The sequence below is a fragment of the Aspergillus udagawae genome (assembly GCF_001078395.1).
Source record: "Aspergillus udagawae IFM 46973 DNA, scaffold_5, whole genome shotgun sequence".
Classification (NCBI taxonomy): domain Eukaryota; kingdom Fungi; phylum Ascomycota; class Eurotiomycetes; order Eurotiales; family Aspergillaceae; genus Aspergillus; species Aspergillus udagawae.
This window is the reverse complement of record NW_025091268.1, coordinates 694,852-710,335: the sequence shown is the minus strand read 5'-3', so window position 1 is coordinate 710,335 and position 15,484 is coordinate 694,852. Positions and strand designations below refer to the sequence as shown.

At 48.7% G+C, this 15,484-nt stretch overlaps 5 protein-coding genes across 5 annotated transcripts; 4 read left to right on the top strand and 1 right to left on the bottom strand.

The window, feature by feature from the left end:
• Positions 1-437: 437 nt before the first annotated feature.
• Aud_007062 (DUF846 domain-containing protein) lies at positions 438-1,149 on the top strand (the record flags this gene model as incomplete). The annotated part of the gene is made up of 3 exons (XM_043291955.1): positions 438-577; positions 653-939; positions 1,001-1,149. The coding sequence occupies 3 exons, from the start codon at positions 438-440 to the stop codon at positions 1,147-1,149; spliced, it is 576 nt and encodes a 191-aa protein (XP_043147890.1).
• Positions 1,150-2,741: 1,592 nt separating this feature from the next.
• On the top strand, positions 2,742-4,355 carry Aud_007061 (uncharacterized protein; the record flags this gene model as incomplete). The annotated part of the gene is made up of 5 exons (XM_043291954.1): positions 2,742-2,852; positions 2,907-2,951; positions 3,000-3,038; positions 3,108-3,140; positions 3,210-4,355. 5 exons carry the CDS (start codon positions 2,742-2,744, stop codon positions 4,353-4,355), a joined length of 1,374 nt encoding a protein of 457 aa, XP_043147889.1.
• Positions 4,356-5,405: 1,050 nt separating this feature from the next.
• On the top strand, positions 5,406-7,710 carry Aud_007060 (putative zinc knuckle transcription factor (CnjB); the record flags this gene model as incomplete). Its single annotated transcript, XM_043291953.1, has 13 exons — positions 5,406-5,484; positions 5,627-5,771; positions 5,830-5,910; positions 5,963-6,093; positions 6,150-6,280; positions 6,361-6,459; positions 6,525-6,732; positions 6,814-6,961; positions 7,009-7,085; positions 7,145-7,205; positions 7,259-7,335; positions 7,402-7,473; positions 7,532-7,710. 13 exons carry the CDS (start codon positions 5,406-5,408, stop codon positions 7,708-7,710), a joined length of 1,488 nt encoding a protein of 495 aa, XP_043147888.1.
• Positions 7,711-10,973: 3,263 nt separating this feature from the next.
• Positions 10,974-12,883, top strand: Aud_007059 (sugar porter family MFS transporter; the record flags this gene model as incomplete). Its single annotated transcript, XM_043291952.1, has 5 exons — positions 10,974-11,062; positions 11,137-11,270; positions 11,338-11,526; positions 11,599-12,538; positions 12,589-12,883. The coding sequence occupies 5 exons, from the start codon at positions 10,974-10,976 to the stop codon at positions 12,881-12,883; spliced, it is 1,647 nt and encodes a 548-aa protein (XP_043147887.1).
• Positions 12,884-13,458: 575 nt separating this feature from the next.
• Aud_007058 (uncharacterized protein) lies at positions 13,459-14,650 on the bottom strand (the record flags this gene model as incomplete). The annotated part of the gene is made up of 2 exons (XM_043291951.1): positions 13,459-13,865; positions 13,924-14,650. The coding sequence occupies 2 exons, from the start codon at positions 14,648-14,650 to the stop codon at positions 13,459-13,461; spliced, it is 1,134 nt and encodes a 377-aa protein (XP_043147886.1).
• Positions 14,651-15,484: the final 834 nt, after the last annotated feature.

Genomic DNA, 15,484 nt, shown 5'->3' with positions numbered 1-15,484 from the left:
TCTGAGATAAGATATAGTCTAGGTCCGGTCTTAAGCATACTATGTAGGCTTCTTAGATTGGGACCTGAGAGCTTAGCCGGGCCCTTTAATCGACGTCATTTGCCATAAATTCTGCTGGCAATTATGTTCTTGCCTTATCCGTTGGCCATCCAATGTCCAATTATATCCATCTAAACATGCAAGCCAGGCTCTAATGGCAAAACGATCTTGCTCCGTAATTCCACAACTTCCTTTTCCCCATGCAGAGAGTTTGTTTTGCTTTTCCGCTGTGGAGCATATTCTGCCCTCATTTACCGCCTTGCATACGTACGCAAGAGACACGCAGCATCATGTATACACATCACGCGGATTGCTGATCTCCGTTTAAAACGTAAGAGCTTTATAGCGATTGCTATTTTTCTGTTTAGCAAGAGGTTGAAGACTCTTCGTACGGCATCATGGACCAACCTCTCCAGGCGCAGCAGGGTGAACTGAACTGGCGTCTCAGCGCCCATCCGATCACTCTTCTGTTCTTCCTGGGGTTCCGCACCAGTGCGCTGTTGATGTATCTATTTGGTGTTCTATTTATCAAGAATTTGTAAGTTTCCCAGGTACTTTGGAGTTCACTGGTCACTCCGTCTCATAGCTTCTCTTCCGCTAACACAATTCACAGCGTCCTTGTCTTCATCCTAACTCTCCTCCTCCTCTCCGCGGACTTTTACTATTTGAAAAACATCGCCGGTCGTCGATTAGTCGGCCTACGCTGGTGGAACGAAGTCAACACCGCTACCGGCGATTCCCACTGGGTCTTCGAATCCTCCGACCCTACCACGCGCAGCATCTCGGCCACAGATAAGAGGTTCTTCTGGCTCAGTCTGTACGTGACACCTGCGCTGTGGATCGGACTCGCCGTTTTGGCGATCGTGAGACTGAGCAGTGTTATTTGGTTGAGTCTAGTGGGTGAGTTGTCCTATTCTGATATCAGCAGTTGTAACGGAGTCAAAGGCTAATACAGTCTCAGCCATTGCGCTGGTGCTGACCATCACCAATACGGTTGCATTCTCTCGCTGCGATCGCTTTAGCCAGGCTTCTACGTACGCTAACCGGGCGTTTGGGGGCAACATTGTGAATAACCTTGCTGGGGGTCTGCTGGGCAGACTTTTCAAGTAAACTGTGGTCGAATCTATGCCATGTATGATTTTGTCATTTCCTTCCGGGGACAGTGGTCCGATGTTCTCCTTACTTTTATGTCATTTTTAGGGAAGAGACAGATAGCTGGAGCGTTGTATGACTATTCACAACTTTATACTATGAATATAGGTGATACTCGGTCAAGAGGGATCGAATGATTATTACTGGGGGTATAATATGGTTGATGACCAAGTATGTCGATGGATCTGTCTAACACAGATACTAAGCTGGTTTCGTCAGCACAAGGTACTTTTGTTATTACTGGGAATTTTACTACCTACAGCTGAGATAAAGTGACAATTTTCAGACTGTATTATGCCTCCTGACATAGAGATTACACATGTGTGTCAGTTTTAGGGCAGCAGGAATATTTTTAAGAGAGTCTATGACCCAAGATAATGCTACTCAGATTCCCGTCCAGGGACTTTTAAGTCTTAGACAGGAACCTAACTTTACATACCTCAGGCCTAGTTGTTGGATTACACAGATTTGATATACTAGAGGTGTGTGATCTCACACTGTCTTATCAAACCCAAGACAGGACTCTCAGATTATATCTTAAAGTCTCCATCACAGTCGTAGTAATAATCCAAAAATCCCGAGAAAATCGCGTTTTGCCATATTCTAGCCAAGCGCCATTGACACTAATGTCTGCCTTGGAAGAATCCATGTCAAACGGCAAGGCGGAAATCGAAAGAGTATCAGACGATTTCACCTTTAATGCAGGTTGACTGTGCCACAATTTCGATAGGAGGTCTTTCAACGCCCTCGTGTCACATACACAAACTCCCTGGGGTATGCAGCTAGCTCAAACGAGACGATGGGATGCGTAAACGGCTGCTTTTTTGCCCCTTTTATTTTGGCGTCAATGGCTGTTGGTTCTGCCTTGATATAACTAATTATCCTGATATCGTTTGGTAAGTAGAGGCAGTCTGTGAATAGGAATTCTGTGTTTGATTTTCACATACCTCCTTTTTCAGTGATGTATCACTGTCTCTCTCTAATGGTTCTCATCAATGCATATTGTCCTGAGGAGCAATACCAGCTCAGGTAGACACTCCCCTATTGTAATATAGGGTTGCTTATAGTCAGTGACTTGAAGTCAATGATGCATTACACCTTGTAAGCATAGAAGAGAGCTAATCTGCTCTTTCTGTTCCCCTAAGGTGATACTTCACCGTCTGCTAGATGCACTCAACGTCTCGGTGTAGAGGGGATTTTTCACAGAGTCTCGGCGTAGCAGGACTTTTTCGCACGATCTCAACCAGTTCAGGCATCGATCGTTTCCTCGGGTTTCAGCCTTTCCAGTCCTTCATCATCCTAATTGGTTTCTGTTGGTTGCCAGCACTTTGCCAGAGAAGATACATCGACTCGCTAGCTGATTATCGTGGTCATTTTTGTCTTTGTCCGGAGAGTCTGAGAGTCTGAGCCCAGGCAAACGCAGCCAGTGCTGAAAATATCTTCCACAGCCCGAACAAACTCAGTTATAAAAGCTTGGGTAAACATCCTTTCTCAGACTGTGTCTTTTTGCTCTTTTTTTGTTTGTTTCCTCAAGGCCCTCGTCTTTCTCCATGCGGAGAATCACGAAAGTCTCTAGAACTCGCTGGTCAGAGTCAGAGAAACTTCGGCTTCTCAATTACCGGGATAGTCATCCTGACTTGCTTTGGGATCAAATCAAGCAGGTAATATGACTATAGTTCATATATCTGAAGAATCATAGCTGATCTCTTCTATAGGCTTTTCCAGGCCGCAGTGGGAATGCTCTCTGCAAGCAGTACTCTGTGAGATGGGATGATATAAAGAAATATGTGCATTGCTAATGCTTATAGGACCTGAAAATTCAACGTGAGAAGGACGCTCAGAAAAAGGTGTGTTATCTCGTGGAATATCTTGTGTAATAGTCAGAGTTTGATGCTAACATACCTCATACTGATCAGGCGAACAATGGTAATAAAGCGACTGAGGAAATGGTATGTCATCTCAATTGTAATATTGTCTGCAATAGTCACAGTGCATGCTAATATCCTCGTGTTGATCAGGCGAACAATCAGAATAAAGTGACCAACACTACTCAGCTCAGTAATAAAAACAAACGTCTGATGGACCTCGAAGGAGACGACGAGACGCTCCCCAGAAAGCAACCCAAGACCGGTGACGCCGCAGCGAACACTGATGATGACCCAGATTTCGATCCTAGCGAGGGTACTGACTCAGACGGGGGCGACATTGACCCTGGAGGTGACATTGGCCGTTCACCTACTGCTCGTCAGCTTCGTAATACGCCTCGCAAGCAGCTGAATGATATTGTCGTGCGCTCGGCTTCTGGCCTCAAGCGCCCATCCAAGATTACAAAGCTGCAATTCACTGGTCGACCTGGTGCACGCGGTTCATTCAGCACAACACCCGCTAGCCCTGACCCTTGCACACTGCAGGACGCGAAAAAATCTACCAAAACTACCAAAACTACTAAACCTGCATCTGCCTCGTCTCAGCCAACACTTTCAGGTTCTCACTCTCCCGAGAAAGCCGCAGAAACGAACAAATCTAAAGCAACCTCTGGAATCGCGTCACTGGTGCAGAGAACTCGTCCAAGCTTACCTCCTGCAACCAATCGTCATTCTGCACAGAATCAACAACCTACTGCCAACAAACATTCGCCATCAAAGCCTGAACAGGAAATGGCTCCTCGTCCTCCCTCTCCTCCTCCCTCTGCTACCACTGTTCCCATGGAAGCTGGAAACAATGGATACCCACCCATGCAGCACGGAGCGCACCTGCTTTTCCAGGCAGCTACGGCCATGACAGATCTCCCGATAGAGCGTGCCCGTAACGCGCAGTTGGAAGAGAACAATGATTTCCTTATGAAGGAGTTACTGGAGTTGAAGGAGAAGGAAGCCGAATGGAAACAAGAGATTGAAGGGCTCAAGGTCAATAACAGAAACCTCGAAAGCGACCTCAAGAAACAAACCGATCAGGTCAAGAAGCTCGAGGATGAACTGAAGGAGATGAGTGAGAAGAAGAACCAGGGTGCTCCCGATTCCGCCAATGGAGCCACCAATACCAAATGCGAGCACTGCCTTGAGCATATCACCCGCCTCAACGCTCTAACCGAACAGAATAAAAAAATCAAGCAGAGATGCAAGGTTTTGGCAGAAGCATTCGCGGCTGGCAATGATCAAGCCTGATAGTGACGCCAGACCAGGTGCACTTACTTACAATCCAACTTGATCATTAGCTTGGTCATTGCATAGGGTTGTGAGAAAGTGATATGGTTGCCGGCATAATGATTCTGGAGCAGGAGCTGATGACCTTTGTGTACTTTTACTTATCGCTATCTTGGTGTTGTTGCTACCATTACTCGGGAGAACCTGCCTAGTTATCTCTGTAACTAGGGTTCTTAATATGATGATTTTATGACTTCTCAAATGATTCTTGTCTCAAGGTAGAACTGTAGGATTGCCTAAGTCGCGATACCGGACTAGCATAGTATGAAGTGTACCTTAAGCCTATCAGTAGGTGGTGCAATATAATCGCTATTCGACAAATATAGATAGACGGAGGAAATGAAGCCATACAGCATGAGGATACTCGCGACTGCCTACATGATATAATGAAAACCATGACAATCGGATATTCAAACTATATAAACCAGACTGCAGATTCATCGAAATTCATCGGCCTTTGCACAGAATCCATATAGCTCGGTTGTTGGCCTGAGGACACACGCAGGCAACAGTTTGATGACGGGGAGTCAACGCTTCTCTTGTGAATATTGGCAGTCCGTGCAAGATTTTTCTCAGGAAACAAACAAAGGTTGAGGTGTTGTCGTCGTTTGTTTGTTGCTCCTCGAGCTCACCCACTCTTCTTCCTCCCTCACTTTCTCTACTCTTCACCCATACCCCATTCGTTTCCTCTTCCAGATATTTGCAAACTTCCTAAATCTGTTCCCTTTTTGTTTCCTGATTCCTCTAGGAAGTCTCGTGTAGGGGTAAGTCTTTTCACTATGCTTTGATCAATCCAAGTCTGCCAGGACAACTTTTCCATCTTTCACCTCTTGAACACGATCTGTGTATTTCTAAAAAGTTTCCGGTCACGGCATTTGCTTTTTCCACTTCTTTCTCAAGAGAGACATCTGTTTGTTATTCTCACAAAAGCATATGTTGCGAAGCGAACCTTGACAACACCGTCGTCTAACTTGCATCTTCTTTAGTTTCGAACGTGAGCCAACAGTCAAGATGTCTGGCTGGAACTCCGGCGAGGCAGATGCCTGGAATACCGGTGAAGCAAGCAGCTGGAATGACAACAACGGTGCTGGTACGTACGCCTTCATACTTCCTTTCCAGCAGTGGCAGAGGTGTTGGCAGTCCTGCTCTGTTGCGGGGAGCCCCATCATCTCGTGCCGGTACCGGCAAGGATAACATCTGCGAAAACGTGTATACTCATTTTCACTTAGCAGGTTTCGCTGACGAGAATGTCAACCCAATCAGCTCCACCCCTGCTGGAGACTTCGGCGAGAGCAAATGGGGCGGTGACCACTCTGGTGGTCAGTTCGAGCCTACCTCAGGCGCTGGCGAAGAGGGCAATGACAGCAAGTGTCGCAAGTATGTGTCTTTCTCCCCTGGGAAGTTCTACAAAGTTTCTGCTGCTGACAAGGCCCAGTTGTGGAGGTGATGGTCACTTTGCGCGTGAATGTCCCGAACCTCGTAAGGGTATGGCTTGCTTCAATTGCGGCGAGGAGGGGTAAGTGGTTCTAAGCTACAAGTCAATGTTTGTCAATGCTTATGCTGTATAGTCATTCCAAGGCAGAGTGCACCAAGCCGCGTGTGTTCAAGGGTCCTTGCCGTATCTGCAACAAGGAGGGGCACCCGGCTGCAGAGTGTCCTGATAGACCTCCTGACGTGTGCAAGAACTGCCAGTCCGAAGGTATGTGCATAGTCTTGCGCATATAGATAAAGGTAGCTGACAAAAGCATGCGCCAGGTCACAAGACTATCGAGTGCACCGAGAATCGCAAATTCGATCTGAACGATATCGCTGACAAGCTTCCCGAGGAGGCCTGGGCTGCCCTCAAAAAGGCTAGTGACGAGAGAGACCTAGAGGAGTTCCGTGAGGTAGGTCAATTTCATCGACTTATTCGTATTGTTGATATGTACACCTGGAACACAACGGTTGGTGGCTGACAACCCTTTAGAGCCTCAAGGTCTATTCCAAGGCGGTTCCTCTGGCCACTTTTGTGGATATTGAGAAGAAAATGCGCGAGGAGAATTTCAACATTTACCTTATTGCCATGGTTTGTTCGGAAGACCTTGACGTTGTATGTTCCTTGAGAGATACTGATGGTGTCTATCACTGCAGGAGAAACCAGTCGGGGACAGCATCAGCTTGATCAACCTCCAGGGCAAGTTGAACTGCAAGCATGTCGTTTCGTTCTACTTCAGCCCTAAGCCGCAGCGCGCGAACCTCAAGGAACGCTGGCCCGCCGACCCCGACGAGAACCTTGAGCGCCTTGAAGACGCTGGCTTCCCTTACGATAGGCAAATTCCCAAGTGCAATAACTGTGGTGGTAAGTAGGAGCTTTCTCTGCTTGAATGTCCCTGCTCTTGGGGAGGAATAATGCTAAAAAAAAAAAAAAAAAAAACGGCAGAAATGGGTCACACTGCTCGTGGTTGCAAGGAAGAGCGTGCTCTGGTTGAGCGCGTTGAAGTCAAATGTGTCAACTGTAACGCCAGTGGACATCGTGCTCGCGACTGCACTGAGCCTCGCGTCGACAGGTTTGCCTGTCGTAACTGCGGGTATGTCGTTCTTCCTCTCTTCATCTTCTGAGGCTTACGTTGAACAGATCCCCGGAGCATAAGGCAGCCGACTGTCCCAATCCCCGCTCTGCTGAGGGTGTCGAATGCAAGCGCTGCAATGAGAGTAAGTGCTATGTTTGGATGCCGCTGGCCACCACACATGCATATACTGATGAACTGCAGTGGGCCACTTTGCAAAAGATTGTCCTCAGGCACCTGCCCCTAGAACCTGCCGCAACTGCGGGTAAGTCTTGGAGAAAGGAGCCGTTGTCGCCGTCGATATTCTAACTGCAGCAGATCCGAGGACCACATGGCAAGAGATTGTGACAAACCTCGCGATGTGTCAACCGTGACGTGCCGTAATTGTGACGAAGGTAGACACCATTTTCGGAGATGATCGGCTGGTTTTGGTACCTAGAGTCTAACGGATGATATTCTAGTTGGACACTTTAGCCGTGACTGTCCTCAGAAGAAGGACTGGTCCAAAGTCAAGTGCAACAACTGTGGTGAAAGTGAGTGTTCTGTCAAGGGATGCCAGACGTACTGATTATATGTTAACCCATGTAACAGTGGGCCACACCATCAAGCGCTGCCCCCAGGCTGCCAGTGAAAGTTCGGGTCAGGGCAACAACGACATGCAAGACAATGCCGCGGGCGATGATTGGAATACCGCTGCCCCCGTCAGCAATGAAAACACTGCCGGAGACGCCGAAGCGGGCGGTTGGTCGGGCGGTGGTGGTGGATGGTAGATATCAGGGTGCATGGTGGAGAACGCTGTGCCTGGTGGTGTCTGCCGTCCGGTTGAAGATTGACGATGTCTGAATCCGATGTCATGCGCAAGCGTCGTGATCGTCCTTGGATGTTGTCTGCTCGACCGCTTTGACCATTTCCGGTCTAATCTTGATGCTACTGCCAGTGTACTCCATATTCGCTAGCCTTGTGCCTTTGTTGCCGTCGCTGGCTATTCAAGCTCAACCGGGCGGGCCCGGATAACTTCTAAACCAGATCTGAAGGAAGACATCTGGGTACAATCGGGCAGAGGGCTCGCATTGACTGTTGACAGAAGGCAGCCTTTCTGTTTGTGAACTCGGATATGATGAATTTACGACATGATAAGAATGACCTCCGGTGTAGCATGTAGATGATCTGGCCCGACTCCCTGTAGCCGGCCTTGTAGTCCTAGGTAGAGCTCACACCTGCATTATCGGCCTTGGACTGCTCCAGTAGTGTAGATGCAACCGAAACCCTTGAGGTGTCCTAACACGTCTTACGAAAGCCCACCATTGATGAACCGGTACCGTTCCTGAATCGTAGCGGCGCTTTGGAGTTTGAATGCAGTGGAGCGAATGGGGAGGAGTTGTTTCTCGTTTGATGTCTACATTGATCAACCGCCCGATCTATTTGACTTTCGAGGCTGCATTTCGGGAGAAATGTGCCTCCATCTAAATATGGAACATATACATACGCGGTAGCCAAAATCGAATGAGATTAGGGCCATGGAGGATTTCCGGCTGGGCGTGTGGCGTCACCGTATCACGGATCGAATACGGGAGCTTAAGCACCGATGGTGTAGGTTTGTAAATTAATGGAGAGGTTCCATAGAGTATAAGACACTTGAGGTTGAGCCACTGGCGTCATTAGGGCTGAGAAACCAACCGCCACACACCGCCGCGTTTCTGGAATATCGCCAGGCTCAGATTAGGCCACTTCCACTTCCATTTGCATATGATGGCCATGAAAGTTCGGCTCAAGCCCTGGGTATCTTGATCGGACGATTCAACGGATGGGTGAAAGTCAAGATTATAAGCACTAGGTCGAAAGTCAGACGTTATGATGAAAGCTACGTAAAGGTTGAGCTCCAGCGAACGTAAGCGCAGTCAATGGCGAGCATGACAGGACTCGGACACGAGCAATAGAAAGCCAAACTGCCTATTATGATTTATGGGACTTGTCCAAGACTCAAACTATCGACGACGAAGCGAAATGAAGCGAAATGGTATGATACGATCTGGCCCGGAATCGCCTGAATAGGCAGTTCCGGCGGGTCTCCAGCACAGGCAGACACAGTAACGGTGCGACATCCACCATCAACAGGTCCTCGGTAACGGCTAAACGAGTCAATCAGAGCGGTGCAGACGGTGGAGCGGCTGTGCACGTTCCATTTCAGTTGTGCTTTGAGCATCGAGAATTCATGGAGATGGGCTCTGATGGAGGGTAGGCAACTATTCGTGTTCTCTACGTTTGGTTGGTACTTGGTCCAAGTTGAAATGGTCAAAGTTAATGAGGAGGAAGTCCAAGACGAGACGCGAGACCTGGGGAAGTGGACCAAAGGCACCAAAGGTACGGAGTACTAGGAACCAACTACCCAACCAGGTAATTAGTATCCTTCACCTACATTTCACAAATAAGCACTCACGCGTCTCTACTAAGAGTTATGTATGTTTGATTGGTCTTATTCGCTCTGCAGCATAGTCTTCCTTGAATGCGTGCTTGTCCTTTTCTTTTGCTTCTGGGGTTGTCCCGGGCCTTGAGGGTGGGCCGATCTTGTTATCGGCGAAGAACGCTTGGACATCCCGGACTGGGTTTCTCTGGCCCGTGTTTCGGCCTTGGACTTTGGAGGAGATCGGGCTGAGCTTCTCTCAACTGAGTCAACTATCTCGACTAGATATGAACTTGCATCATTGCATGAGACAGCATCTTGGGAAACACGATGTATGTAGCTCGTACTCCGCTGCCTTGATGCGGGCAAATAAGGATACTGTTACCTTCTTCGTTACGGAAGACGTAGACAGTCTATGGACTACGGATCAGTCGTCTCCGAGACTCCAACAACCCCAGATTCATGAATAATCAAGTCATAAAATGCCAAGTGAGATCAACCCACTTGACCGCGCTTGTGTCTGATTGTGTGGTAGTCAGCCATGGCCCACAGGTACGCAGTATACTTGGAATTCACCTAACACCACACGAAGGACCACGCGAGCAATCACGAGCTTCAGGGTCGCGGGGGATAATTACACGTTGAGTAAACATTTGTTCCCATCCTCCAGCATGGTCTTCTATGTAGAACCAAAGATGGACACCATAAAGGATCCGAAGAATCGGCAAATTTTCCGACCGCAGGAATTGTCTCCTCACTCTCGTGTATCTACTCGAAGTACTACTTCTGTACCACTATTCCTCGGGTTGCCCAAAACAGGTTAGCGCATGGACGTCTGCGGTTAAACCAAGAGAACCAAACCCACGCCATGACGGCATAATCATCTTAGGGACTGGGAAGACATCAAATGATAATAATGTTTTCAGTCAACAGTTCTACATGCTAAATCTAAACTTCGCGCCGGCCATTCCCCGCCGATCAATCAAGCCACACCACCATCGTTGTTTTCTGGTCTCCCCCCTCAGGGTCGGGGTCAAAGTGGGGAACCTGTATACACCACGCCCCCCATAACCCCCATACCCCAATGCAAAGAACAAGCCGTTACCCGACTCACGAGATGACAGGGGAAATTCGTTGCCTCGCTCGATCCGGAGATGGTGGAGTTCATTTCCAACCGTCCCCATCCGATCTCCTCGACGATGGTATTCGCTGATTTGCCCGTGAGCTCGTCTGTGATACCAAATCATGCCGCCAGTTGGGATGCATTTCCCGTTCATTGCTGCTTTGGGCAAAGTACCTGCCTTAGGTTGTCTCTGCTTGATCCTTGAGCTCTTACTTTTTACCAAGATCCTAGTAGTAATGATGATAATTATTGGCTCTTTCCTGAACATCCATTTAATAATCCCTGCCTTTTAAAAACCCCATGTCTTCCCTCGTGCGACGCTGATCTCTTTTTCTCCGAATACTTCTTTCTCTTGTCCCTCTTTCCAGATCAGTCCTGGGCTTCCCTTTCCGTCATATGAGTCTGTCTGCTCCGGGGTCCTAGCCTTGCCTACCAAGCAGTCCCATTTCTTCGTCCGGATCTTGTATAGCATTCACTGAAGTATCAAGGCACACGGTGCTTTGCGCAAGATGGGAACCGAACGGTATCTGGGCCTTCAAGGCCACAAGCTCCAGCTGGCTATCGGTATCATTGCCGGTATGGACTTTCTGCTGTTCGGGTAAGTTTGGAATGGACACATCTTCTCTGGCATTTGCGCCTTCCGCTGGCGATATCTGACTCTTCCTCGACTAGTTACGATCAAGGTGTCACTGGTGGTCTTTTAACCTTGGATTCATTCATCAAGTACTTCCCGACAATCGCCCTTACCGGACCTTATTTTGAGAGTTTGAGCCCGTCTGAAAGAAGTGCGCAGTCTACGCGCCAAGGTGGGTATCAATTTTCCATATCTTGACTGGTCTGTGCTTCTCGGGCTGTCGCTTACATCTCGCTCAGGTATCGTTGTTGCTGCTTATAACTTGGGATGTTTCGCCGGATCGATTCCAACCATCTGGGTGGGTAATTGGCTGGGCCGCCGCAAGACAATCTTCCTCGGTTCCCTGATCATGGTGGTTGGAGCGATCCTGCAGTGTACATCCTACCATCTTCCGCAGTTGATCATCGGTCGTTTGGTTACTGGTTTTGGTGAGTTCGCCGGCCAGTACAGGCATCATAACCGACTCCAGAGGACCTATGTGCTAATGCAGGTGGAAACAGGTAATGGTATGAACACCTCGACAGTGCCCACATGGCAATCGGAATGCTGTAAGTCCAACCGCCGCGGTCAGATGGTCATGATCGAGGGTGCCATGATCACTTGCGGCATTACCATCAGCTACTGGATCGATTTTGGTCTGCTTTTTGCGGACCCCAGCGAAGTGGCCTGGCGTTTCCCCTTGGCCTTCCAGATCTTCTTTGCAGCGATAATCGTGGCTTTCGTCATGTGGCTTCCCGAATCCCCCCGCTGGCTTGTTCTCAAGGGCCGCGAGGATGAAGCAAGGCGGACTCTGACCGCTTTGCTGGGTAGTGAGGCCGATGAAACTTTTATCGAGACCGAATTTACCGCCATCAAGGCTACTGTCCTGGAAATGAGCAAGGGTTCGTTCCGGGACATGTTCACCATGACTGAGGATCGCCACTTCCATCGTACCGTGCTAGCCTACGTCAACCAGATGTTCCAGCAGATTTCCGGTATCAACCTGATCACGTATTACATTCCTGTTGTGCTGGAGCAGCAGCTGGGCATGACCATGATCAAGTCCCGGCTGATTGCCGCTTGCAATGGAACCGAGTACTTCATTGCTTCTTGGATTGCCGTGTTCACTATCGAGCAATTTGGTCGTCGTTCCCTGATGTTGTTTGGTGCCGCCGGTATGTCGATCTCCATGGTTATCCTGGCCGTCACTGCCAGCCTCGGCACCGACGCATCCAAAGTCGCTTGTGCCGTCTTCCTCTTCGTGTTCAACACCTTCTTCGCCATTGGTTGGTTGGGTATGACCTGGCTGTACCCTGCCGAGATTGTCCCTCTGAAGATTCGCGCCCCGGCCAATGCCTTGGCTACGTCCTCGAACTGGATTTTCAATTTTATGGTCGTCATGATTACTCCGGTGGCATTCGAGAACATCAAATGGCGGACCTACATTATCTTTGCCGTCATGTAAGCTTTGCTCCCTTTCTGTTTCCGGTACAGACGCTAACCAATGACAGCAACGCGGCCATCTTTCCCGTTGTCTACTTCTTCTACCCTGAGACTACCAGACGGTCTCTGGAGGAGATGGATCGTATTTTCCGAAAGACCAAGAGCGTCTTTTCTGTGGTTCGCGTTGCTAGGGAGGAGCCACACATGTATGGCAAGAAGGGCGAACTTCTACTCACACTAGATGATGTGGAGGACGACGCCGTGCGCCGTGCGAGCGTGTTGAGCCACGCTCACAAGGAAATCGCAAGCAACAGCGACGATAACACGAGCTCCGAGAGGGTGGAGCGCATGGAAAAGGCCTAGATGGCTTGACGCACGAATAGAAAGGCCCTATCCTGAATGCCTCTAGATGAGGCATGTTGTAAGAGTGGGACGGTTGAGACTGTCCACCTGCATGGCTATATACCCCGCTTTGAATTTAATTATGCTGAGACTTCTAGACTGATCCATTTTCGTCATCAGATTAAAGGCTTCCTTGCCCATCGTAACGTGTATGTCTATAGTTCTTTCGTCATCATAGCCTTCGTCGTCGGGTTAACTGCCATCGCACCACATTTAGTCTGTTCCTAAAGTACGATGCTGCAGGCTACAACCCTATTAAGATGGCGCACTACCTCACCTATCGATTCACCACACAGCGAATGATAAGATGGCTTGCATTACTCTGGTTCGAACGAGTCCTTCATACCAGCTGGTTGAAAGAAAGGCAGGGAGTACCACGCAAAGCAGCAGCTCAAATCAGATTTTCGATAGGAAACAACGACTAACAGTATTACTGTTTACGCAGTTTGAGTAGAAAAGCAGCTAGAACCACCGACATACCGCACCCGAGACATAATCAGTAGAAGTGGCTTTGACCGACCATCGGCAGCTCGAAGCTAAACTATGCTGTGAGCCATTTCAAGGTTTGCGGGGTCTGCTGCAGTGAGTGTTGGGAGGTGGGCGTTGTGACCAGCCGGGCTGTTGTTGTTTGGTCTACCGATATTATCTGCGCCCAACACGTTTGGCACGTTTCCGTGTCGGAATGTCGCTGTCGGAGTTACTGGACCACAATTAGCTCTGCTTTGGGCTTTGATTTTAGGGCCTGAATACTTCTCTGTCTTAACCTGCCGCTTCCGCTGCTCCTGCTCATGTTCGCGCGTGGCATGGTTTATGTTGGTGATGGCCACTTCGACTGGGCTGCATGGTCGCCGGGAAGGGTTACTGCCACTGATGGGAGGCGGCGAGCTTGCAGGTGGGAATGGAATTCTCTGTGGGCTTTGCGCAGGGTTGGGTGTAGAAATATCTGCTTTCAACATTAGTTTGTGTACCAGGGAAAGCGCTGGGGGTTGACTGGCACCTACCAATCTTGCGCTTAACGTTGAAGATTATGGGGCCAGGCAGCATTAAACCCAGAGCTCCAATCCAAGTCTTCTTACCAAAGATAGTGTTTTCATAATGACGGTCATCAAGCTTGAGGTCGCATGTGATATGGTGGGTGTCCTGTCTCCACCCACAACACTCTTCGAGTGCATCTGTAAACATGGACCAATCGAGCTCCAACTGCTCGATGTATGGGGCGGATTGTAAGATGCCTGGTTTGCGGAACTGACTGAGTATAAAGCCCTGAACCCGCGACTGCCCGGGTCCAAACTTGATAAGGACCTGATGGTCACGAAATTGAGTGAGCATATGTGGTTGAGTTACTTGCGAAGATGCCGGCGTCACTGCTGGCATCACCGCTGGTTCTGACGAACGCCCTGGATTCTGGGGAGCTTGACTCCTGCCTGGGGCGGGTGTCCTTCGGTCTTTCTTCATGGCAATCTTAACACTGATGAGAGCAAGATCGTAGAGCTTCTGAACTGTCTCGGGACCATTGTTATGATACTTAGCCTTGATGCATTGTGGCATGCGGTCGATGTAAGTTTCAATGTCACCTCGAATTGCGTCAGCTATAGCCGCGTTTACCTTCCGGCCAGTGTAAACCGGATTCGATTGAAGGATTTCTCTTAACAGCTCTCTGATGCTTTCCTGGTCTAAACCCTTTGCCCCGAGAGCGCGCCAGATTTCCGTTACGCTCACTGGCTTCATTGTGTCGAATCCGTGTACCGCACTGTATTTGGTCCTGTTCAGAAGCAGCTCCTAACCAAGGAAATAGTTAGAATCAACTTAATCCATCGAGGCTTTATAGAGCACATTTCGGAGGAACTCGTGCGGAGGACCAGACCGAAACAAAGGGAATAGCTCACCTGGGATTAATGGTGGCAGCAACCAGCCTAAATCACGAAATGCTTTGTTACTAGCTGCCCAGGCAGACTTTAACCTCACAACTGCTGATATTCTTAGCCATTCTTTGTATCTCTGCACCAATCAGGCATAACATGCTGATGTGAAGAACAGAGCGCGTGTTTCAATAACAGATGTTTTATAAACAGAGCTAGAGACTGACCAGTACCTGTGTAGCTCTAAGCATAGGATCCTCAAGTCTTAGACTGTCAATCCAGATGATAAATGATGCTTTGTGTATGAACTATTCATATCATCAGTCTTTCTTCTGAACTGAACAAGAGCTGGTGTTATATTTGTGTTGGGATGCAAAGGCAGCAAAGAAACAGTTGACCTAACCATGTCACTGACAGACAATGGAGGAGCAGACAACCCAGTTATGATCAGAAGCTAGGTAGATCAGTGGAGCATACCTGAAGTCACAAAGTAGGAGTAGAATGAGTCTGCGCGTGTATGGAAGTTGAGCAGTATGGGTTGGGAGAGTTGAAGCAATATAAGCAGTATGGGAAGTTCTCAGCTGGAAGGTTTGTTTTTCACAGCAGACAGAGGAGACAGATATTAAGCTGAAAGAAAGATTACCCATTCAATTAAAGCTAAGTACTCAAGGACAGCTAGTTACAAAAGAAAATGATGAACGTT